The 25,200-nt window shown below is 42.6% G+C and overlaps 1 protein-coding gene across 1 annotated transcript in view; it reads right to left on the bottom strand.

Annotated features, from left to right (window-relative positions):
- Positions 1 to 538: 538 nt before the first annotated feature.
- LOC141105655 (alpha-2-macroglobulin-like) overlaps positions 539 to 25,200 on the bottom strand; it is a 145,259-nt gene continuing 120,597 nt past the window's right edge. Inside the window, exons 29-36 of the mRNA XM_073595632.1 lie at positions 24,115 to 24,317; positions 20,868 to 21,083; positions 17,925 to 18,049; positions 14,413 to 14,503; positions 14,177 to 14,245; positions 7,949 to 8,051; positions 6,350 to 6,389; positions 539 to 722 (exon numbers count right to left, since the gene is read on the bottom strand). Coding sequence (XP_073451733.1) covers positions 716 to 722; positions 6,350 to 6,389; positions 7,949 to 8,051; positions 14,177 to 14,245; positions 14,413 to 14,503; positions 17,925 to 18,049; positions 20,868 to 21,083; positions 24,115 to 24,317 — 854 coding nt within the window. The 3' untranslated portion in view covers positions 539 to 715. The remainder of the gene's footprint in view (positions 723 to 6,349; positions 6,390 to 7,948; positions 8,052 to 14,176; positions 14,246 to 14,412; positions 14,504 to 17,924; positions 18,050 to 20,867; positions 21,084 to 24,114; positions 24,318 to 25,200) is intronic.

Raw genomic sequence — 25,200 nt, 5'->3', positions numbered from 1 at the left:
TCGGCCTGAACTGTTCGCCCCAACACTACCTACCAGTTCTTCTTTACATTGTGGTTCTAAAGGCAGATTTTTTTTTCCTGAATGCATTCTCTATGTTTAGCTTTCCCCCAACCCCCTCTAAATACTTATCATATGAGCGCTCTCTTCACTGGACATGGAGAAAGCAGCGGGAGCCACTGGCTGCTGCCAATCCAAGCTGGTGAGGAGAGAGCAGGGCATGTGGCTAAGCCATCAATGGATAAACAAAGCCCGTCTCTATAGGGAGCCCGCACGAGTGCCCGCATAGCAAGCATCTTGCTATGGGTGCACTTAGAAGGTGGGAGAAGACGGGAGCGCCAGCAGGGGATGCAAGAAGAGGTGGATCGGGGCTGCTTTGTGCAAAAACACAGAGCAGGTAAGTATAACATTTTTGTTATTTAAAAGAAAAAAGTTAACCTTTACTGTCACTTTACCGCTTATTCTGTTTACTGCTTATTTCTGAACAATGTCATGGTCTACCTTCTTGATCATTTTGGCATTAAACAGTCTGCAATGTCAGTTATATTACATCATGTCCCTTTTATTACGTTTGGAATGTTGCATACAATGCAATCAACATATATACATTTAACAAACAGAAAAAGCATCTTTTCGTGCATCTTTTTTATTTTCCAGTATTGTGTCATCAGCATTCTGGAAGAGTCAATGTCATTCTTTTTCGGAATAATTGTTTCCTTCACAGCCTACAAATAAAATATAGGAATAATATTATACATATAAATAATCCAAAGAGTGAAAAAAATAAATTGAGCCTTCACAACCCATGACAATCTTTTACGTCTGTGATGGGTGGAGAAGGACCAAGGTTTAGACATCCTGGGGCTGGATACAAACACATGGAATGTCCTACAGCTGGTCTTACGCCTGAAGAATTTTGTTAGCAAATTATTGTTTTCAGAAGGTTCATTCGATTAAATCACCGGGACCAGATGGCTTGCATCCGAGGGGTACTTAGGGAACTCAGTCAAATATTTGCCAGACCGTTGTTCCTAATTTTTACAGACAGTCTATTGACTGGAATGGTACCAGCTGATTGGAGAAAAGCCAATGTAGCACCAATATTTAAAAAGGGCCCAAAATTCATCCCTGGGAATTACAGACCAGTTAGCCTAAAATCAATAGTATGTAAACTCTTGGAGGGGATGATAAGGGACTATATACAAGATTTTAGTAATAAGAATGATATCATTAGCAATAATCAGCATGGATTCATGAAGAATCGTTCTTGCCAAACCAATCTATTAACCTTCTATGAGGAGGTGAGTTGCCATCTAGATAAAGGAAGGCCCGTAGACGTGGTGTATCTGGATTTTGAAAAAGCATTTGACACAGTTCCCCATAAACGTTTACTGTACAAAATAAGGTCTGTTGGCATGGACCATAGGGTGAGTACATGGATTGAAAACTGGCTACAAGGGCGAGTTCAGAGGGTGGTGATAAATGGGGAATACTCGGAATGGTCAGGGGTGGGTAGTGGGATCCCCCAGGGTTCTGTGCTGGGACCAATCCTATTTATTTTGTCCATAAACGACCTGGAGGATGGGATAAACAGTTCAATCTTTGTATTTGCGGACGATACTAAGCTAAGCAGGGCAATAACTTCTCCGCAGGATGTGGAAACCTTGCAAAAAGATCTGAGCAAATTAATGGGGTGGGCAACTACATGGCAAATGAGGTTTAATGTAGAAAAATGTAAAATAATGCATTTGGGTGGCAAAAACATGAATGCAATCTATACACTGGGGGGAGAACCCCTGGGGGAATCTAGGATGGAAAAGGACCTGGGGGTCCTAGTAGATGATAGGCTCAGCAATGGCATGCAATGCCAAGCTGCTGCTAACAAAGCAAACTGAATATTGACATTAAAAAGGGGATCAACTCCAGAGATAAAATGATAATTCTCCTGCTCTACAAGACTCTGGTCCGGCTGCACCTGGAGTATGCTGTCCAGTTCTGGGCACCAGTCCTCAGGAAGGATGTACTGGAAATGGAGCGAGTACAAAGAAGGGCAACAAAGCTAATAAAGGGTCTGGAGGATATTAGTTATGAGGAAAGGTTGCGAGCACTGAACTTATTCTCTCTGGAGAAGAGACGCTTGAGAGGGGATACGATTTCAATTTACAAATGCCATACTGGTGACCCCACAATAGGGATAAAACTTTTTCGCAGAAGGGAGTTTAACAAGACTTGTGGCCATTTAATAAAATTAGAAGAAAAGAGGTTTAACCTTAAACTACGTAGAGGGTTCTTTACTGTAAAAGCAGCAAGGATGTGGAATTCCCTTCCACAGGCGGTGGTCTTAACGGGGGGCATCGATAACTTCAAAAAACTATTAGATAAGCACCTGAACGACCACAACATACAGGGATATACATTGTAATACTGACATATAATCACACACATAGGTTGGATTTGATGGACTTGTGTCTTTTTTCAACCTCACCTACTATGTAACTATGTAACCTATGATTATCTAAGACTTAAGGGGGTTGATTTACTAAAAGGGAAAATGACTGCACTTTAAAAAGTGTGGTTGCATTCTGCTCCAGAGCTTAGTAAATGAGCAGAAACTCTGCTGACTTCCATCATCCAATCATGTGTAAGCAAAATGCAGTTTTTTGTATTTTCCTTGCACGTGATTGGATACTTTTTACAAAGTGAAGCTTTACCTCATTTACTAAGCTCTGGAGCAACTGTACTTGCAGATGGCAATTGCACTTTGCAAAGTGCACAGTCTATTTGCCTTTAGTAAATCAACCCCAAAGTGTCATTCAACCCAGACTATGAAAAACTCTCATGCATACATGCTATATATATGCTATATAACTGAAAGTGCAGTCGCTGTAGATCTGAGGGGGACATGCAAGGAAAATAAAAAACAGCATTTTAGCTTGCACATGATTGGATGATATAATCATCAGAGCTTCCCCTCATTTCAGATCTGCCCCTAAGATCTATAGCCACTGCACTTCCAAGTGCACTTTCAGTGCACTTTTGAACCATTTGGAGGTGGACTTGCTGTTGTGTTTCGGATCATTCTCCTGCTGCATAATCCAAGTGCACTTGAGCTTGAGGTCACTAACTGATGGCCTGACATTCTCCTTTAGGATTTTCTGGTAGAGCTCAGAATTCATGGTTCCATCAATTATGGTAAGTCGTCCAGGTCCTGAAGCTGCAAAGCAGCCCCAGACCATCACGCTACCACCACCATGTCTGACTGTCGGTATGATGTTCTTGTTATGAAATGCTGTATTCGTTTTATGCCAGATGTAATGGACACACACCATCCAAAAAGTTAGGTTTTTGTCTCATCAGTCCACAGAATATTTGCCTAAAAGTCTTGGGGATAATCAAGATGTTTTTTGGTAAATGTGAGATGAGTCTTTGTGTTCTTTTTGGTCAGCGGTGGCTTTGGCCTTGGAACTCTCCCATGGATGCCATTTTTGCCCAGTCTCTTTCTTATTGTTGAATCATGAACACTGATCTTACCTTAGGCAAGTGAGGCCTGCAGTTCTTTAGATGTTGTTCTGGGTTCTTTTATGATCTTCTGGATGAGTCGTTGTCATGCTCTTGGAGTAATTTTTGTAGGCCGATCACTCCTGGGAAAGTTCACCGCTGTTCCAAGTTATCTCCATTTGTGGATAATGGCTCTCCCCATGATTCACTGGAGCTCCAAAGCCTTATGCCGCGTACACACGGTCGGACTTTTCGTCTACAAAAGTTCGACGGATGCAGACGGACTAAAGCTGGCTGACAATCCGATCGTGTGTGGGCTTCCCCGGGCTTTCAGCGGACTTTTCCAGCCGCAAATCTGACGGACTTTAGATTTGAAACATTTTTCAAATCTTCACATCGTAACTACGCCGGACCCAGAAATCCGCTCGTCTGTGTGCTAGTCCGAGGGGAAAAAACCCACGCTAGGGCAGCTATTGGCTACTGGCTATCAACTTCCTTATTTTAGTCCGGTGTACGTCATCACGTACGAATCCGTCAGACTTTTGTGTGATCGTATGTAGGCAAGTCCGTTCGTAAGAAAGTCTGCCGCAAGTCCGACAAAAGTCAGTTGAAAGTCTGTCGGACAGGCTGTCGGACTTTTGTAGCCGAAAAGTCCAACCGTATGTACGCGGCATAAGAAATGGCTTTGAATCCCTTCCTAGACCGATGCATGTACATTGCTTTGTTTTTAATCTGTTCTTGAATTTTTTTAGATTGTGGCATGATGTATGGCTTTTTGTGATCTGTTAGCGTGCTTCACTTTGTCAGACAGCTTCTATTTATGTGATTTCTTGATTCAACAGGTCTGGCAGTAATCAGGCCTGGGTGTGGCAAGTGAAATTTAACTCAGCTTTCCAACTAATTGTGGTCAATCACAGTTCCTTCATGATCCAGCATGGGAGGGGGCAATTACTTTTTCACATAGGGCCAGGCAGGTTTGAGCAGGTTATTTCCCTTAATAAATAAAATAATAATTTAAAACTACATCTTGATGTGAGAAATATGCAAAAAAAAAAAAAAATCAGGAAGGGAGCAAATACTTTTTCACAGCACTGTACATGTGTGCGTATATGTATATACCGTATGTGTGTATGTATGTACAGTATGTATGTGTGGTGTTTATATATATATATATATATATATATATATATATATATACATATATATAGTGAGTACACCCCCAATATTTTTAGTAGTGAGTGTACAGCTTGTATAACACTGTAAATTTTCTGTCCCCTCAAAATAACTCATCACACAGCGATTAATGATGATGAGGATGAAAATGTCCAAATTGGGCTCAATTTGCCATTTTCCCTCCCTGGTGTCATGTGACCCATTAGTGTTACAAGGTCTCAGGTGTGAATGGGGAGCAGGTGTGTTAAATGTGGTGTTTTCACTCTCACTCTCTCATACTGGTCACTGGAATTTCAATATGGCACCTCATGGCAAAGAACTCTCTGGGGATCTGAAAAAAGTGTTGTTGCTTTACATAAAGATGGCCTAGGCACTGAAACAGAGCTGCAGCACGGTGGCCAAGACCATACAGCGGTTTAACAGGACAGGTTCCACTCAGAACAGGCCTCACCATGGTCGACAAAAGAAGTTGAGTACACGTGCTCAGAGTCATATCCAGAGGTCCTCTTTGGGAAATAGACTTATGAGTGCTGCCAGCATTGCTGCAGAGGTTGAAGGGGTGGGGGGTCAGCCTGTCAGTGCTCAGACCATACGCCACACACTGCATCAAATTGGTCTGCATGACTGTCATCCCAGAAGGAAGCCTCTTCTAAAGATGATGCACAAGAATGCCTGCAAACAGTTTGCTGAAGACAAGCAGACTAAGGACATGAATTACTGGAACCATGTCCTGTGGTCTGATGAGACCAAGATAAACTTATTTGGATCAGATGGTGTCAAGCATGTGTGGCGGGAACCAGGTGAGGAGTATAAGGCCCCTTTCACACTGGGGCGGTAGGGGGCGTTGGCGGTAAAACAGCGCTATTTTTAGCGCTGTTTTACCGCGGTATTCGGCGGCTAGCGGTGCGGTTTTAACCCCCCGCTGGTGGCCGAAAAAGGGTTAAAACCACTCGTATAGTGTGGCTATAGCCGCGGTATTACCGCGGTATAGCCGCGCTGTCCCATTGATTTCAATAGGCAGGAGCGGTGAATACACCGCTCCTTCACCGCTCCAAAGATGCGGCTTGCAGGAGATTTTTTCTTCTCCTGCCAGCGCACCGATTCAGTGTGAAAGCCCTCGGGCTTTCACACTGAACAAACAGCGGAGGCTGTTTAGGGGCGGTTTGCAGGCGCTATTCTTAGCGCAATAACGCCTGCAAACTGCCCCAGTGTGAAAGGGGCCTTAAGACAAGTGTGTCTTGCCTACAGTCAAGCATGGTGGTGGGAGTGTCATGGTCTGGGGCTGCATGAGTGCTGCCGGCACTTGGGAGCTACACTTCATTGAGGGACCATGAATGCCAACATGTACTGTGACATACTGAAGCAGAGCATGATCCCCTCCCTTCAGAGACTGGGTCTGCAGGGCAGTATTCCAACATGATAACGACCCCAAACACACCTCCAAGACCACCACTGCCTTGCTAAAGAAAAAAAGACTGAGGGGGGAAGCCGCCGCCTATCAGCACAGGATGAGTGAGCAGGGGGACAGGGGGTGTGTGTGTCAGGTCCGTCTGCCGCCCCCTGTACATACGGTAACCCTACATACATATACATACAGCTGACACTCTGTAGAACATTTTATAGAAATATTGATAGCAGAAAGAAGAGGGACAAAAATGACAGAATTGAAGTTTGTTCTCACCAGGTACAGGGTGAGCGATAGTCCACAATAGCGTATTCATCTGAAGAAAGAAACAGATTTCTTGTTAGGTAATATAATTTAAAAGTACATTGATGTGTTTTACAGGAGAACTTATCCCGTGTTACATGATTTATCATTTGTTATCGCTGATACATCACTATGGTATAACACAACCCCATCACTTCCCACCAGGGTTCACTAAGCCATTGTTCCAGTCATTACAGGTATTTGTAGAGTAATAAGAAAAGAAGTAGAGTTAATCATTTTTTCAGAGCTAAAAATAAAGTTTATGTTTCCAGAGAGTAATACAACAATTGAATCAAAAACCAATTTGCTTGGCTAAAAAGAAGGTAAAACACAGTTAGTCAAACTAAATTGAAAAGGATCTGGCCATAAAGTGGAGCAGCCAGTCAGAGAGTGAAAGCAGCTGGGCAGAAGGTACGTCAGTTGGTCAGAGAGTGAAAGATGCTGGGCGGAAAGTACGTCAGCTGGTTAGAAAGTGAAAGATGCTGAGCAGAAGGTACGTCAGTTGGTCAGAGAGTGAAAGATGCTGAGCAGAAGGTACGTCAGTTGGTCAGAGAGTGAAAGATGCTGGGTGGAAAGTACGTCAGCTGGTTAGAGAGTGAAAGCAGATGGACAGAAAGTAGAACAGCTGGTCAGAGTTGGAAAATAGAGAAAGTAGAACGACGGATCAGAGAGGGAATATGGCAAGGCAGAAGGTAGAGCAGTTGGTTGAAGGAGGAAAGGATCTGGACAGAAAGTAGAGCAGCTGGTTAGAAAGTGAATGCAGCTGGGCAAAAAAGTACAGCAGCTCATCAGAGAGAGAAAGCAACTGGTGAGAGATTGGAAATAGCTAGAGGGAAAGTAGCTGGGCAGAAAGTAGAGCAGCTGGTTAGAGAGGGAAAGGATCTGGGCAGAAATACAGCAGCTGGTTAGAGAGTGAATGTAGTTGGGCAAAACAGCACAGCAGCTCCTCAGAGAGGGAAAACAACTGGTCAGAGAATGGAAATAGCTAGAGGGCACATACAGTTGTGCTCATAAGTTTACATACTCTGGCAGAATTTATGATTTCTTGGCCATTTTTCATTGACTGATAATAAATGGCTTCAGGATTTTATTGCTCTCTGTATCCCCATGAGTATCAAACAAAAAAAAACCCAACAGGCTTGATTGTACTGAAGTCGATCGATGGATCGACTTCAGTACAACCAGCCTGCCTATAGATGGGTTGAAATTTAGCTGGTCCCTGCTAAACCGGCCAAATTTCAATGACCAGCTTAAGATTTCCCCTTTTTTCTGTTCAGGTAAAGCATATAAGACACATCAGGAGGAAAAGAGAAAACTCTTCTTTGGAGATACAACATTTAACTAACCAAATCATTAAATCCAACAGAAAAATCTCCTCTACAAGGGCAACGTATAAAACTTGACACAGTTCCTTCCACACTCTGTCCAAAAGTAAAAAAAAATGATTTGTCTGGAGTTAGGGTTTAATTCCCCAACATTTTCTGATCTACAAATAGATGACCTAGGTAATGGATCCTGAGATATTTTATATCAGATAGCATCATTGCCTTCTAACCACACAAGGGTACTCACCAGTCTGGTAGTAGTCATACACCTTCACTGTGGTTGGCTTAAGGTTTAATATTGGAAATTCTTGCTCCACCGTAAAGGCGAACCTGATAGGAGAACGTCCGATCTGCGGGTAGAAGCGGGACATGCCATGAAGAGCTATAGAAATCATTATTACAAATTAGTGATGAGTAGTAGTGTATACGTTCATATCATATCAGTAATTTCCAGACCCTTTTAAGTTTTAGAAAAAAGATATTTCCTACATACACTAATAAAGGCCCTTTCACATTGATCAGTTTTTGATGCACTTTTGAGGTTTAAAAAGCAGAATCAGTGCCCCGATTATCCGATTATCAGTGCCTCGATTATTAGTGCCTCGGTTATTAGTGCCTCGGTTATGAGTGCCCTGATTATCAGTGCCTCAATTATCAGTGCGTCGATTATCAGTGCCTCGGTTATCAATGCCCTGATTATTAATGCCTCGATTATCAGTGCCTCGATTATCAGTGCCCCGATTATCAGTGCCCAGATTATCAGTGCCCAGATTATCAGTGCCTCGATTATCAGTGCCTCGATTATCAGTGCCTCGATTATCAGTGCCCGATTATCAGTGCCTTAATTATCAGAGCCCGAGTTATCAGTGTCTCGATTATCAGTGCCCCGATTATCAGTGCCCCCATTATCAGTGCCCAGATTATCAGTGCCCAGATTATCAGTGCCCGGATTATCAGTGCCTCGATTATCAGTGCCCCGATTATCAGTGCCTTAATTATCAGAGCCCGAGTTATCAGTGTCTCGATTATCAGTGCCCCGATTATCATTGCCCCCATTATCAGTGCCTGGATTATCAGTGCCTGGATTATCAGTGCCTGGATTATCAGTGCCTCGATTATCAGTGCCTCGATTATCAGTGCCAATATCCCTTTAGCACAAACCGGTTATCGGCTCTCTTCTCCTTTCCTCGCGCTGTCAAGCTTGAGGAAAGAAAAGCCGATAACCGGCTTGTGTTTACTTCCGTGATTAGCTATCACATGGTAAAGGGCCACTGTGATTGGCCCTTTACCCTAATCTGTGATCAGCTGAGCCCAAAGGACTCAGCGATCACAGAGTGTGCCACCCAGGTGCCGCAGGAGGCTGGGCGGGGAGCGTGATCATGGGAGGATGTCCATGTACGCCCTCTGGCAAAGTAAGCCCATGCTGTAGCCATCTTTCGGCTATAGTGTGGGCCAGTGGCAGCAAACAGTACCCCCCCCCCTGTCAGTCGGTGGGTGGGACTGATGCAGTTACCCCATCTATGCGGCGCTTCTCCCGGGCTCTCGGCGACGGCGGCTCTCCCGTTCTCCTGCTCTCCATGGGTGACGGCTCTGGCTTCTGTTTCCTACCTCCTTCTTGCGGCCAATCGGGAGTCTTCTCTTTTTGGCCAATCAGAAAACGGGTCTCACACCTGCTTCTGATTGGCCGGGTTGAGGATCAGTGTTACAACAGCGAATATTCATTTGCTGTTGTAACACCTGGGTGGGCTCATGGCGCAATGCTCTGCGCCACGATCCCACCTATTTTGAAGCCTATTATGGCTCTAATCAGGTGCTTCAAAAAAACACTCCCGCCGCTGTAATTCAGGCGCCCAGCGTCCTAAAAGGAGATGGACGCCATAATAGGGGGTGGTAGCGGCAGCTGCGGATAAATTCATGCTATGCATGAATCTATCCATTAGTCATATAGGGGGTGGCGTGGTGAAAGGGGGTGGTGCCCGGGCGCCCCTAATGGATGGGCCGCCGCTGGTGTAGGCAGAAACTGGTTAATGGTATGTATACTTTCATTTAGCCAGGTGTGCCTGAGGGGCTAAGGTTGTTCTTGCATACCTCCCAACATTTTGAGATGGGAATGAGGGACACCTACTAGCAAATGTATGTAGGCATAGGACACGCCCCCCTGACACACCCCCTTAAAGGAGAATTAACCAAAAAAAGGTTAAGTCCACAAGGATTATTTTTTACCACTACTATTCCTTTATATTGGCTTTTAAAATTTACAAATGCAGCAATTTAGAATTTGGATGAAAGGTTTAGCACTGGAAAATACTTTTTGTAAGATTAAAAAGTGCATTTTATATACAAGTATATAGATCAGACCAAAATGAGGGACAAATGAGGAGGGAAGAGGGACAGAGGGACATTGCTCCAAATCAGGGACAGTCCCTCGAAATCCGGGACAGTTGGGAACGATGTTCTTGGAGTAGAGGTGCAGAACAGAGAACCCAAATTATTAAGCGGCTCCTTCGGGGGTAGCGCTATATTTACAATTGCTACACAAGCCCTATTGTAATCGAATGTTATTAAAAATGACTTTTCCTTCTTAATAAGCGGCACTGTCATTTTCTGTAACATTCTAAGAAATATGGCAAACTGGAGGTGCTCTGTACACAGCTGGTGTATGGAACCTCCACTAGAATTGTCATTTCCTGCTTGTGTGATTGGCTCACTGATTTTTCCAGAAGTCTGCACTAATATACAAGTCAGATTTTAGAGATCCTCTTCAACAAAAATTTCTTCTAATTACTTCTAATTAATTACTTCTAAAGGGATGCAGACACTGCAACTTACCTAATTAGAACACTGAAAGTGCATTAGCTGATAAAAAAAATGAACCAGACCTTCCCATTCAGATCCAGTCTACATACTACGAGTAGCTATTTCTTCAGAGCAGAAACAGGTAGGGATCTGCAACAAAGTTTGTTAAACTCCCTGCAATATACATTGATCACCCAGAGGGGACTGTTTATTTTATCAACAAACGTGGAGTTAATCTTTAACCGCTTCAGCCCCGGAAGATTTTACCCCCTTCCTGACCAGAGCACTTTTTGCGATTCGGCACTGCGTTGCTTTAACTGTCAATTGCGTGGTCGTGCGACATTGCACCCAAACAAAATTGATGTCCTTTTTTTCCCACAAATCCTGCGGATTTTATTTTTTGCACTATAAACAAAAAAAAGCGACAATTTTGAACATTTTTTTTTTTTTCACTTTTTGCTATAATAAATATCCCCAAAATATATATATAAAAACAACTTTTTTCCTCAATTTAGGCTGATATGTATTCTTCTACATATTTTTGGTAGAAAAAAAAAATAAAAATCGCAAATAGCGTCTACAAAATAGGGGATAGTTTGATGGCATTTTTATTATTATTTTTTTTTTATTAGTAATGGCGGCGATATGCGACTTTTATCGGAACTGCGACATTATGGCGGACACGTCGGACACTTTTGTCACTATTTTGAGACCATTGTCATTTATACAGCGATCAATGCTATAAAAATGCACTGATTACTATGCAAATGACACTGGCATGAAAGGGGTTAACCACTAGGGGGCGATGAAGGGGTTAAGTGTGTCCTAGGGAGTGATTCTAACTGTGGGGGGAGGGGCTTTCACTGACATGACAGCGATCACCACTCCCGATGACAGGGAGCAGTAGATCTCTGTCATGTCACAAGGCAGAAAGGGGAAATGCCTTGTTTACATAGACGCTTCCCTGTTCTACCTCTCCACACCGCAATGGCGGGCCGCCGGAGAACATCGAGTTCCCAGGACCCGCGGGCACGCTCCCGCGCGTGCCCAAAAGGCGGCAAATTTGAAGGGACGCACCCGTACGCCCATTTGCCTGCCTGTGCCATTGTGCCGACGTACATCTGTGTGCGGCAGTCGGCAAACAGTTAAAGACCATCCACCGCATATATACTGTGGCAGGGCAGCTCTATTGCTCAAAACAATCCTGTGGGAGTGCGCGTGCCGGGGGGAGCGTGTGTGTGGGTCCCGCAGACTCAGTGTCCGCCGGCCACCCACAATCACTTCACAGAGAGGCAGAACGGGGATCTGCCTATGTAAACAAAGCAAATCCCTATTCTGACAGGGGAGGACACTGAGATGGGACAGGGGAGGACACACTTGTAATCAGGAACAGCGATCTCTGTCTTGTCCCAGTGAGCCCACCCCCCACACAGTTAGAACACACACTGAGGGAACACAGTTAACCCCTTGATCGTCCCCCCAGTGTTAAAGAGGAGCTGCACCTTAAAAAAAAATATTAAAAGCCAGCAGCTACAAATACTGCAGCTGCTGACTTTTAATAAACGGACACTTACCTGTTCCAGGGTCCAGCGATGTTGGCAGCCGAAGCCGATCAATCGCTCGGCTCTCGGCTGCCCCCGCCGCCATCCTCGGTCAGGGAATCGGGAAGTGAAGCGCTGCGGCTTCACTGCCCGGTTCCCTACTGCGCATGCGCGAGTCGCGCTGCGCCTCTGCACTAGTCCCCGTTGTGTGCTGGGAATTGTGTGTTTCCCAGCACACAACGAGGGGGGCGGGCTTCTGCGGATATTCTGCGGCTGTCTAAGCCCGGAAGTGGCTGCAGATACCTGTATTAGACAGGTATCTGCACCCCTCCCCCCTGAAAGGTGCCAATTGTGGCACCGGAGGGGGGGAGGAATCCGATGAGTGGAAGTTCCACTTTAGGGTGGAACTCCGCTTTAACCCCTTCCCTGCCAGTATCATTTATACAGTGCATTTTTTTTTTAGCACTGATCACTGTATTGGTGTCACTGGTCCCCAAAAAGCGTCACTTAGGGTCAGATTTGCCCGCCGCAATGTTGCAGTCCCTAAAAATCGCCGCCATTACTAGTAAAAAAAAAAAAAAAAAAAAAAAAAGAAAAGTCCCTAAATCTATTCCATAGTTTGTAGACACTATAACTTTTGCGCAAACCAATTAATATTTGCTTATTGCAATTTTTTTTATCAAAAATTTGTAGAAGAATACATATCAGCCTGAACTGCTGAATAAATTTTTTTGTAATATATATTTCTTTGGATATTTATTATAGCAGAAAGTAAAAAGAATATTTTTTTTTTTCAAAATTGTCGCTCTTTTTTTGTTTATAGCGCAAAAGATAAAAATCTAATATCTCCAAAAGAAAGCTCTATTTGGGTAAAAAAAGAACACCAATTTTATTTGGGTACAGTACCGCGCAATTGTCAGTAAAAGTAACGCAGCGCCACATTGCAAAAAATGGCTTGGTCATTAAGGGGGCAAAACCTTCCGGGGTTGAAGTGGTTACAAGTCTGCTACAGTAAAGAATAATTTAATTTAAACAGAATCAATGCACAGTAGACATGTGCAATTCGTTTAGTCCCGAATTAGTTTTTGAACAAATTTTGCCAAAGTTTGTTAATTCCGAAATTTCCGAATTTCCAAATTTTTCAATTTCCGAACTTCGAATTTCGGAATTTTCGAACTTCCGAAAATTCAAATTTTCGGAAATTCAGAATTCGGATTTTCGGAAATTCGAAGTTTCGGAAATTCGGAATTTCAGACATTTTAAATTTCAGAAATTCGAAATTTTGGAAATTCGAGAATTCAAATTTGAAAATTCTAAATTTGAAAATTCAAAAATATGAAAATCTGAAAATCCGAAAATAAGAATGAAAATCTGAAAATTCAACAGAATGAAAATCTGAAAATTTGAAAACCCGAAAATCTGAAATAATAACTAACTAATAATAACTATTAAATTATAGGTATTGGAATTTCCTTTCAAATTTGGCTGTTAGTGAACGAAACGAGTACGAATTTATCTGAAATAACGAATGCCGCATCTAAACGAATGGAACGTAATGATCTAATAATAATAAACAACAATAATAATAATAATAATACCTTTTTATTATTATTTATTATTAATGTATTCCATTCCATTTGTTTAGATGCGGCCTTCATTGTTTCGGATAATTCGTAACTTTGGATAAATTTGTATTCGTTACGTTCACAAACAGCCAAATTTGAAAGGTAATTCCAATACCTATAATTTAATAGGTAGTTATTATTATTTAGTTATTATTTCGAATTTTACTTATTTTCTGATTTTCTTTCTTTTTTATAAGATTTTTGAATACCAAAAATTCTGAAATTTGGAAACTGAAAATTCGAAATTGGAAAATTTGGAAAATCGAAATTCCAAAATTTGAAAATTTGAAAATTTGAAATTCGTAAATTTAAAAATTTGGAAATTCAAAATTCGAAATTTGAACATTCTAAAATTCTAAAATTCGGAAATTCGAAATTCCAAAATTCGGAGATTCGGAAATTTGAAATTCGAAAATTTGTACATTCGAATTTTCGGATTTCCGGAAAAAGATTTTTTGTCAGTGCACATGTCTAATGCACAGAAAGAATTGCAATACAAAACAAAGGTCTGACCTCATCCAGGTAAAGGTTTATGACATCATGCCCGGTCTCTGCTCTCTGTATCACTCTATTCCTCTTCAGCTATAAAAGACACAAAGGCAGGGAAATTAGATATGGAGTGATGTTGAAGATCTTCTGCGTTATACAATGATATGAATGTTTATAGCTTTGGCTGGATTTTTTTTATGTTTTCTGTAGCAATTCAGATGAACTGAATCTTCACCTTACACACGGCTTATTCAACTCACCAGTTCTATTGAGCTCTTTACTGCAGTAAAACCAGACAACATATTCACTTCTATAATAGCCATGTTAGACCTCTGACGAGAGCCTACATATCTGCAATTTACAAAAAAAATTGAGAATGTTAAAACACATTTATCAAAATGCACGAAGACAGGAAGCCCATAAGATCTAGGTTGGAACTTGGAGTTTATAAAAGGCCAAGGACCTTCTCCCTGTCTCCACTTGACAGAATTGGGTGCCTGAGCAACCAATTACAAAGCACCAGCCCTAGCGAACAGGAGGAAGAGGAGTAGTCACATGCTCCCTATACCTAGAGGTACAAGATGGTCACATGCTCAACATACATAGAGGTATAAGATGGTAACATGCTTCCCATACCTAGAGGTACAAGATGTCACATGCTCCCCATACCTAGATGTATAAGATGGTCACATGTTCCCCATGCCTAGAGGTACAAGAAGGCCGCATTCTCCCCATGCCCAGAGGTACAAGATGGTCACATGCTCCCCATGCCTAAAGGTATAAGATGGTCACATGCTCCCCATACCTAGAGGTACAAGAAGGCCACATTCTCCCCATGCCCACAGGTACAAGATGGTCACATGCTCCCCATGCCTAGAGGTACAAGATGGTCACATGCTCCCCATACCTAAGAGGTATAAGATAATACAGTGGCAGACTACCAAGTTACATGAAATAAAATTGTCTAAATGTATTCAACCCCTCACCTCATTCCAAAATTATAGTAAAAAATGGAGAGAGATTGCCCCAGGGATTTTATGGGTGGGGGGAGGAATAAACATATTTTGGGAAATATATGATTGGTATGGAGTAAGTGATCAAAGTAATAAAAAAAAATCTATAATATTCCGAAACATGTTGGGTCTTTAGTATATCATGCCTGTATGTGTTTCTGTCACTAGAATCCGCAGCAACATGATGTTAGTGAAATATTTGTATGAGCTGTTCATTGTTTTTAACCCAATATTCTGTGCAATTTTTGAATAAAGTATATATTTTTACAACTTTTGATCACTTACTCCATACCAATCATATATTTCCCACCCATAAAATCCCTGGGGCAATCTCTCTCCATTTTTTACTAGGAGGTATAAGATGGTCATATGCTCCGTATACCTAGAGGTATAAGATGGTCACATGCTCCCTATACCTAGAGGTACAAGATGGTCACATGCTCCCCATACCTTGAGGTACAAGATGGTCACATGTTCCCTATGCCTAGAAGTACAAGATGTCACATGCTCCCCTTGCCTAGAGGTACAAGAAGGTCACATGCTTCCCATGCCTAGAGGTACAAGAAGGCCACATGCTCCCCATGCCTAGAGGTACAAGATGGTTACATGCTCCCTATGCCCAGAGGTGCAAGATTGTCTCATGCTCCCCATTCCTAGAGGTACAAGATGGCCACCTGCTCCCTATTCCTAGAGGTACAAGAAGGTCACATGCTCCCCATGCCTTGAGGTACAAGATGGTCACATGTTCCCTATGCCTAGAGGTTCAAGATGGTCACATGCTCCCCATTTCCAGAGGTACAAGAAGGTCACCTGCTACCTATGCCTAGAAGTACAAGATGTCACATGCTCCCCTTGCCTAGAGGTACAAGAAGGTCACATGCTCCCCATGCCTAGAGGTGCAAGATATTTACATGCTCCCTATGCCCAGAGGTGCAAAATCGTCACATGCTCCCCATTCCTAGAGGTACAAGATGGCCATGTGCTCCCTATTCCTAGAGGTACAAGATGGTTAAATGCTCCCCATTCCTAGAGGTACAAGATGGTCACATACTCCCCATACCTAAAGGTATAAGATGATCACATGCTCCCTATACCTAAAGGTGCAAGATGGTCACATGTTCCCCATGCCTAGAGGTTCAAGATGGTCACATGCTCCCCATTTCTAGAGGTACAAGAAGGTCACATGCTCTCTATGCCTAGAGGTACAAGAAGGTCACATGCTCCCTATGCCTGGAGGTACAGGAAGATCACATGCTCCCCATGCCTAGAGGTACAAGAAAGTCAAATGCTCCCAATACCTGGTAGTACTGGGTATTCCTTTTTGACTCCCAATGTCCTTCATTCTTGCACATCCAGCTGAGGAGGATGGGAGTTAAGGGAACCTGTTTTGCCCTGCTCAGTCAAAGCACAAATTATCTTCATTCAGTCAGTGGTAGGTAGCTCAATCTGCTCACCCTTCTTTAGTTATAGTACACATACCTCTCATGACACTAGTCTAGAACCCCTCAAGAGTAATCCATCACACAAGCTCACAGAGGCAAGGACAAATGTAACTCTTCGTGAGTAGCTCCTTCAAATTTTCTTATTTTTGATAGGAGTTTTTATTCAGGAAATGAAGGTTATACAATAAAATGATGTTCTGCTGTTTATTTAGGGAGAATGAAGAAGCCCTTAGACTTTGAAGGGCAGATAGATGTGCAGGCAGGAAACAACTACCCAGGAAGCTGCAGAGTGCTCCAAAATCATACATGTGTCAATGGAGAAGAAAGTGAGAACACTGATGGCACTGCTTGTAACTGGAGAGAAAAAAAAAATGAAAAAGGCTTTTTAATGCATCCGATTGATCATTTACCTCTACAAACCATCTACCAGGAAGATGCAAAGGGCATTTATAGATATGGGATTGCCATCTGGCCAAAACTTGGTTTCTTTTGAGTGAATACCCTGAGGGGTCTGAATCTCTGATCCACTTTTCATCAAGAGTGGACAGTCATTTTAACTGAGGTACAAATGGCAAGGAATGAAAACAAGTTTGTGTACTATTTAATATTTATGTAGCTTCTCCCGCAGGATTCAACAGGTTCTTTCCCAAAAGAGTGCAAGTCAACCGGGCACACAGCAACAGTCCATTCACTCTGACCCATACATTTTTTGGAAGTTTATTTGCTAGTAGAACTTGGGAGTGGGCTTGGGATAATGCACAAATAAAGGCAGTCTATTTCAGTCCATGGTTCACGGCTGGGAACCATGAAGCAATATGAGCACAGATAAAGAGGCTCTACTCCCTGGATTTTGTTAAGCAATGAGTCCATAGGTGCAGCCTCCAACAAAGTAGTCCAGCATCCAGTCCATAAGTGCTCCAGGGGCAAGCAGCCTCCTGAAGCTCACAGATCCCTTTGCCCACAGGTTAAAGACCAACTCCTTAGGGTTCCAGATTATTTAACAAAAGCCCAGCCATCATCCCGGACACATCTCCCCAGGGATTGGCAGGGCCCTGCTAAATATTCAGGCTGTACATTTGAATCCTTCTACCCTATGCTCTAGAAACTTCCTCTAGAGGCAAGGGGGAGTAATCAAAAAGAGCAGACCAAACCAATCAATCATTGCTCGTCTGATTACAGCAGAAGCCAAAAACAAAATGAACCTAGCAGCCTTACTAGAAGTGTGCTACACTTAACTGACTGTGTATGATTATAAATCCATAAAACCTGATAGCATTGGCCCATGTAACACAATAAAAAGCTGGAACAATGTCTCACACTACAGCTATGCTCATCTCAAGTTGTGTTGGCAGGTCTCTGGTGCATTGGGTTGAATTTACATCCAGTGTGATCATGAAGGCAGCGTGGCTCCTCTTTGCAGGGATATTGTATCTCAGAACTGCCTGGTGAAAAAGAAAATTCATCAAGTCAGTTAATGTGGACCTTGCAATAAATAAACTCTAAAATATCAACTGCATTATATGACCCGCATCATTCACCCCCTCTTCCTCTGAGCCCAGTTCGTTCTGGATCCGCCCTAGAGATAGTAAAAGGAGGAACAGCACAGTGATGAGCTCATCTCTAGACATGTGCACTGCTGAAAAATTTGCTAGTTTTAGTTTGTTTCATTCGTTTTTTTTTTCGCTTTACGGGTCATTCGTTATGAACGAAATTCGTAAATTAGAAAATCCAAAATTCGTGAATTCGAAAATCTGAGAATCCGAAAATTCGTAAATTTGAAAATCCAAAATCTGGAAATTCTAAAATTCGTAAATTCCAGGATTCGAAAATCCAAAATCCAGAAATTCTAAAATTCAGGAAATTCTAATATTCAAAAAAACAGAAATTTGAAGTAATAACTGACTAAATAATAACTACTAACTATTAAATTATAGGTATTCGAATTTCCTTTCAAATTTGGCTGTTGGTGAACTTAACGAATACAAATTTATCCGAAGTTACAAATTATCCGAAATAACGAATGTTGCATCTAAAAAAAAAAGGAACGGAACAAATGAATAATTAATAATAAAAAAGTTTTTATTATTATTGTTATTTATTATTATTGATTCATTACATTTAATTTATTTAGATACGGCAGACGTTATTTTCTTAACTTCGGATAAATGCGTATTCGTTACGTTCACCAACAGCCAAATTTGAAAGGAAGTTCCAATACCTAAAATTTAATAGTTAGTAATAGTTAAGTCATTATTAGTAAGTTATTTTTTCATATTTTCGAATTTTCGGATTTTTGTTCTTCTTTTGAATTTTCATTTACAGTAAAACCTTGGATTGCGAGCATAATTCGTTCCAGAAAGCATTTGTTGTCATGACCCTCTACTTGATGAGTCTTTTGGAGGATAAAAAAAATTCTGTGACATACAGTACTGTGAAAAAAATGTAATGCGGGTGTGAAGAAGTGCTGTAAAATAAGAATGCTTTCAAATATATATATTTTAATTGTTTATTTTTGTTAATTTTACAAAATGCAAGGGGAATGAACAGAAGACAAATTTAAATTAAATCAATATTAGGTGTGACTACCCTTTGGCATCAATCCGGTATCAGGTCTTACATTTGCACACTTTGTACACTTGCAAAAAGTCAGGGAATTTGTAGGATAGGAGTCAGGTTTATGATTAACCAATTATACCAAGCAGGTGCTAATGATCATCAATTTCATATGTAGGTTAAAACACAGTTACACTATTAACTAAAACAGAAACTGCTGTCTAGGAGTCTTAAAGTGATCTCAAAGGCATTTAAAAAAAAATAACAAACATGTTATACTTACCTGCTCTGTGCAAAGCCAGTGCACAGAGCAGCCCCGAGCCTCCTTTTCTTGGGTCCTCCGCCCGCACTCCTGGACCCTCCTTCCTGCCGAGTGCCCCAGAGCAAGAAGCATGCAATAGGGGCACCCAAGCAGGCTCGTTCCCAAGCTGCTCATATATGTGTCCATTCACATACAGAGCTGTGGCTCAGCCCCGCCCCCTCTCTTTCCTCATTGGCTCATTGGCTGTGACTGACAACAGCAGGAGCCAATAGCTCCTGCTGCTGTCACAGCCAATGAAGAGGCCAAGACTCTTGTGCACATCTCTGGATCGTGATGGGACTCAGGTAAGTATTAGAGGGGGGTGGTGGCTGCTGCACAGAGAAGATTTTTTACCAGCGGCGGCCCGTCCATAAGGGGCGCCTACCCCCCTAATCTCTATGTGCCCGGCCCCTAATCTCCATACAGGGCACCGGATGAATAGAGTTCTACAGGGTTTTTTTTTTTTTAGAAGCACATGATTGGAACCTGAGGCTCTATTTGGCTTCAAAAAGGGTGGGCTCGGGGCGCAGAGCATTGCGTCCTGAGCCCACCCACTTGTGACAATAGCAAATCAACATTTGCTATTGTCTTCATGCTTCTCCCCCTGGCCAATCAGGACAGGAAGCGAGTCCAGATACCAGATTGGGCCGGGAGGAGAAGTCGGGGAAGTCACCTGGGACCTGGATAGGTAAGTGTGGGGGCTGGCGGACAGGACTGCCAAGCAGGGCTGGCGGGGGTGGGTAGGGGGCTTGTTTGCTGCCCCCCCCAAAAAATGGAGCACCAGCCGCAACTGTTTTTTACCTTCATGCACAGAATGCATGAAGGTAAAAGACCTTGAGCCTTTAGAACCACTTTAAAACTAAGTGAAAAAAAGCCAAACTCTGCTACTAAGTTGAGGTTGTGGAAGAGTTTCATGTCACAGGTCATACACCATGGCAGCAGCAACAAGACAGAAGGCATTTATACTGCATCAGCAAGATCTCTCCCAGGCAAAGATTTCAAAGTAGACTGGGGTTTCAAGATGTGCTGTTCAAGCTCTTTTGAAGAAGCACAAAGAAACATGCAACGATGAGGACCTTAGACGCAGTGGTCGGCCAAGGAAACTTAATGCAGCAGACACATCATGCTTACTTCCCTTTGACATCAGAAGATGTCCAGCAGTGCCATCAGCACAGAACTGGCGGAAACCAGTGAGACCCAGGCACACCCATCTACTTTCTGGTCAGAAGTAATCTTCATCCAAAAATTGCAGCCAAAATTAGAGAGGTTGTCCAAAATGAAATGGAAAAGTTTTGTCTTTAGTGCTACTTTTGCACACACATTGCTCATATCTCTTGTCACCCACATATCTCTTATCCAGCTTCTACAAAGTGTTGGTATAATCATGTTTGCTTGTCATCTCTCACCTGTAAATAGACACAGCCACTCCCTGTAGTTGTCACAGTGTAGTTTCCAGGAATGCCAGGTATTGTCGCCCTCTGAAGGAGGAGTCGGTTATTGTTATTCACATGGAACTTCTCCAGAAATCCTGTCTTGGAAGTGATCGTCACTGTCACATCTCTTCTACCAGTATACACCGCCTCTGCATACTTGGAAAGAGCCTGGAGAGCCACAACTGTGTCCTAAGGAAAGAAATCAGAGAAGTTGTCAAATTGCTTAAAAAAAGGAGCAACATTTTTAGAAGCAGTTATAACAGCCATTGAAAAAATACTTATTTAGCACCCTCTAGTTAGGTAGGCACTAGAGGTCAGATTTTTATATAGAGTAGGACAATTTGGGTAGGCCTAGCTGGTGGCTTGTTTTCATTCTGGGCTGGGAGTAACTCAGGGCAGGCCTGGGTGACTCACAGGTAGCATCACCTTCCTCTTCTTTCTAGAAGATGCTAGAAAGAGAGGAGGGGAGTAGAGGTGGAGCTGCCTGGGGTATTCTGAGGAGCCTTGACCAATCCCCAACATGGATTGGCAAGGGGCAGGCCTCCTTAACCCCCCTGGCGGTATTCCCGAGTCTGGCTCGGGGTGGATTTTACATACCAAAAGCGGTATCCCCGAGCCAGACTCGGGCTTGCATCGCAGGATCCAGGAAGAGATTACTTACCTTGTCCCCTGGTTCCTGCGATGTCTCCCCGCTGTGATCGGCGAGCCGCTGTGTCTCGCTCGATTCACAGTGCCGAGCTCCGTTCCCTGCGAGCGTTGCGACGCACGGGGACGGAGTTCGGCGGCAAATTCAAAAGTGAAACACACAGTAAACACACAGTATAGATACAGCATACTGTAATCTTACAGATTACAGTACTGTATCAAATAACTACACATCCCCTTTGTCCCTAGTGGTCTGCCCAGTGTCCTGCATGCAGTTTTATATATATAAAACTGTTCTTTCTGCCTGGAAACTGGAGATTGTCCATAGCAACCAAAACTGTCTCTTTACATCAAAAGTGGTTTTAGACCAGCTAGAAAACAGCGATAATAAATTAGAATCACTTGCAGAATTGAGCGATAGTGATTTGTGGGGAGATCCGTCATCAAACACTAAAAGTAATAAAAGCTAAAATTCTGGAACTGAGCAAATTTCAGTGTTTTTGATTTGATTACATTATTATATAATTTTTATTATTATTATATTATTATGTGTTTTAATTATTTATAGTTAGTTATTATATTATAATTTTTTATTTCGTTTTTCAAACTTTATCATACCCGGGATGTCTACTAGACTATTGTTTGGACAGATTTAAGTGAACTATTCCTAAGAATTACAGGCCTACAATATAAAACGCCAAATTTCTGTGCAAAATAATGGTACCGCTTTCAGCACCTAAAATCTGAAATAATCATACCGCCAGGGAGGTTAATTACCCAGGTTCAGCCCAGATGGAGAGGAGTTGTTGGGTGGGAAAGCTGGAGTGAGAGAGTGTGGAGGCTGTCGGGGCCCACAGGGAGCTCCCCAGTCTGGGGGGTGACCTTGGGCCTGGGCTCAGGTGCAGCCAGCAGGAGAAGAGATCCTCGGGTGCAGCCAGGAGGAGAAGAGATCCTGGCAGAGAGGCACATGAGAGAGCAAGGAGAGGACAGCGAGAGAGAACACTGCTAAGAGACTCCAGGGAGGACAACTGGTTGCAGCCAGGAGGGCTGTTGAGTGAAGCACAGTCAGGAGGACTGGGGAGGCATGCCTGAGAAAACTGGGAGCTTGACGTTTGAGATGGGTGCAGAACCAGAAGAGTGAACTGTGGAAAGGGCAGTGGAAAGAGGCAGCTGCAGCCAAGAGGGCTGGCAGGGCCTGAAGAGGGTTTACTGGGATCAGTAGCCATGTTGAGCACAGTTAGCACCGGAACTATTTCTACACCATAGGGGCCCAAGGCCCTTGCCCCCAAAAGGCAATTCACTGAGGCCTAGCTAAGTTAGTGTCAGGCCTAACCATGTGGTGTTAGCTGGTCCGGGAATCTGCAGCAAGTGAAGTGCTGGAGGAGTAAGGGAAAGAGGTCTTAAGCAAGAGTTGTGCTGGAGAGAAGACTGGGGTGTATATACATGAGTGTATACAGAACTCTCAAGCAAGTTACACTGAATCTTACTGGGCATCCCATAATTTCCCCATTCCTATCCAAGTTAAATCCCCTCAATAAAAACAAAACAAAAAACAAAGCCTATGGACTGTTCTATGTCTCCTGCCTGAGAGATGAATGCCGGGCTGTGCAGGGCGACAGGTAAATCACAATATTCAGCATCCCCTATGGGGGGCATGGCTACACTTATATACCCCTGTGATCTGTTTCTGTGTAATTAGTGTGTGTGTATATAAAAAGTCAATGAGTTTCTGGACTCCGGACAGACCCTTGCATCTTTCATCCAGTGCTGCACTGACATTTCTGGATTCTGAGTCATGGGGAAATGAGACATCAGACGTATGAGATACGTTCTGGATGCGTTTTTGCTTACAGCTCACACCACAAAAGCTCACTCTGGATTCATGTCATGATTTTTTATTTTTGCTGTAATGCATTCCGGTGCATTTTTTATGTGTTTTTTTATGCTTTTTGCCACATGCCAGTGCAGTGCAGAAAAAATGCAGCATGTTCTAATTTTTTTGACTGCACTAGAACGCACTGCACTGGTGTGAAGTTTGCCACTGGAACCCATATAATCTACTGTCCATGTGTTTTTGATGCAGAAAAAAAAACTGCACCTGGTGTGAACTGGCCCTAAATGTGTTGACAGGCACTTAGAGACGCCTGCACTATTGAAGTTGCCTATGGCCAGAATAGTGAAACTGAAGCAAGCAAGTAGATTAGTGGTTAGTGTTAAAGAAATTCCGCAATGTAAAACCAACTGGGGATACGCTTCTCAGTGGTTTGTAGCCTCATCAACTTGCTTGGCAAACACAAGGGCTGTCTGAAATCGAAGGCCCTATCTGAGATCAACTTTGCGGAAATGGATTGTTAAGGCATTTGTTCCCATAGATATCTATTAAATGCCCCTAACCATTGTTCATCTCTGCACAACTGATATCAGCTAAGGGCTCAGACTTCGCACACATCTAGCCCCCCCCCCCCCCCCCCAAAAAAAAGTATGAATTGTATAGTCTGAAGACTTTTACTCCTGAACAGATCCAGTTTCTAAGGATTGTCCTGAAAAACCTTTTTACATATTTCTACTTTATTACCTGGGTGGATGAAAACCCTCCAAATGCATTTTGTTGTTTGCTCAGCCATCTGACAATTTGAAAAGCACTCAGGAAGTCTACTGTGGGTGCTGAGAGCAAAGCCAGGAGGACGTAGGATGTCAATTCCACCTCCGTAGAAGAAGCCCGGTGCCAGAATGGATCAGACGGAGATGTGGGCCTTGGTTGCCAGTACAGTTCCCCCTCTGGATGAGGAGTGCAAAGACGACACAAGAAAAGTAAAAAATTGGGATATGGTTTTACCTTATTTCATGAAAAGTAGAGATTGCAAATAAGAAGTAAGCAATTATTTATGTTTCAATATGCCTGGAAAAGTGTATGTATAGTAAGCGTGCGTGTATATATATATATATATATATATATATATATATATATATATATATATATATATATATATATATATATATATATATAGACACAGTGCCTTGAAAAAGTATTCATACCCCATTGAAATTTTTCACATTTTGTCATGTTACAACCAAAAATGTAAATGTATTTTATTGGGATTTTATGTGATAGACCAACACAAAGTGGCACATAATTGTGAAGTGGAAGGAAAATGATAAATGGTTTTCAACATTTTTTACAAATAAATATGTGAAACGTGTGGCGTGCATTTGTATTCAGCCCCCTTTTCTCTGATACCCCTAACTAAAATCTAGTGGAACCAATTGCCTTCAGAAGTCACCTAATTAGTAAATAGAGTCCACCTGTGTGTAATTTAATCTCAGTATAAATACAGCTGTTCTGTGAAGCCCTCAGAGGTTTGTTAGAGAACCTTAGTGAACAAACAGCATCATGAAGGCCGAGCAACACACCAGACAGGTCAGGGATCAAGTTGTGGAGAAGTTTAAAACAGGGTTAAGATATAAAAAATATCCCTAGCTAAACATCTCACAGAGCTCTGTTCAATCCATCATCCGAAAATGGAAAGAGTATGGTACAACTGCAAACCTACCAAGACATGGCCGTCCACCTAAACTGACCGGCCGGGCAAGGAGAGCATTCCTCAGAGAAGCAGCCAAGAGGTCCATGGTAGCTCTGGAGGAGCTGCAGAGATCCACAGCT

The sequence above is a fragment of the Aquarana catesbeiana genome, linkage group LG08 (genome assembly GCF_042186555.1).
Source record: "Aquarana catesbeiana isolate 2022-GZ linkage group LG08, ASM4218655v1, whole genome shotgun sequence".
Classification (NCBI taxonomy): Eukaryota; Metazoa; Chordata; class Amphibia; order Anura; family Ranidae; genus Aquarana; species Aquarana catesbeiana.
The sequence above is the reverse complement of the archived record's forward strand: the minus strand, read 5'-3'. Positions and strand labels throughout refer to the sequence as shown.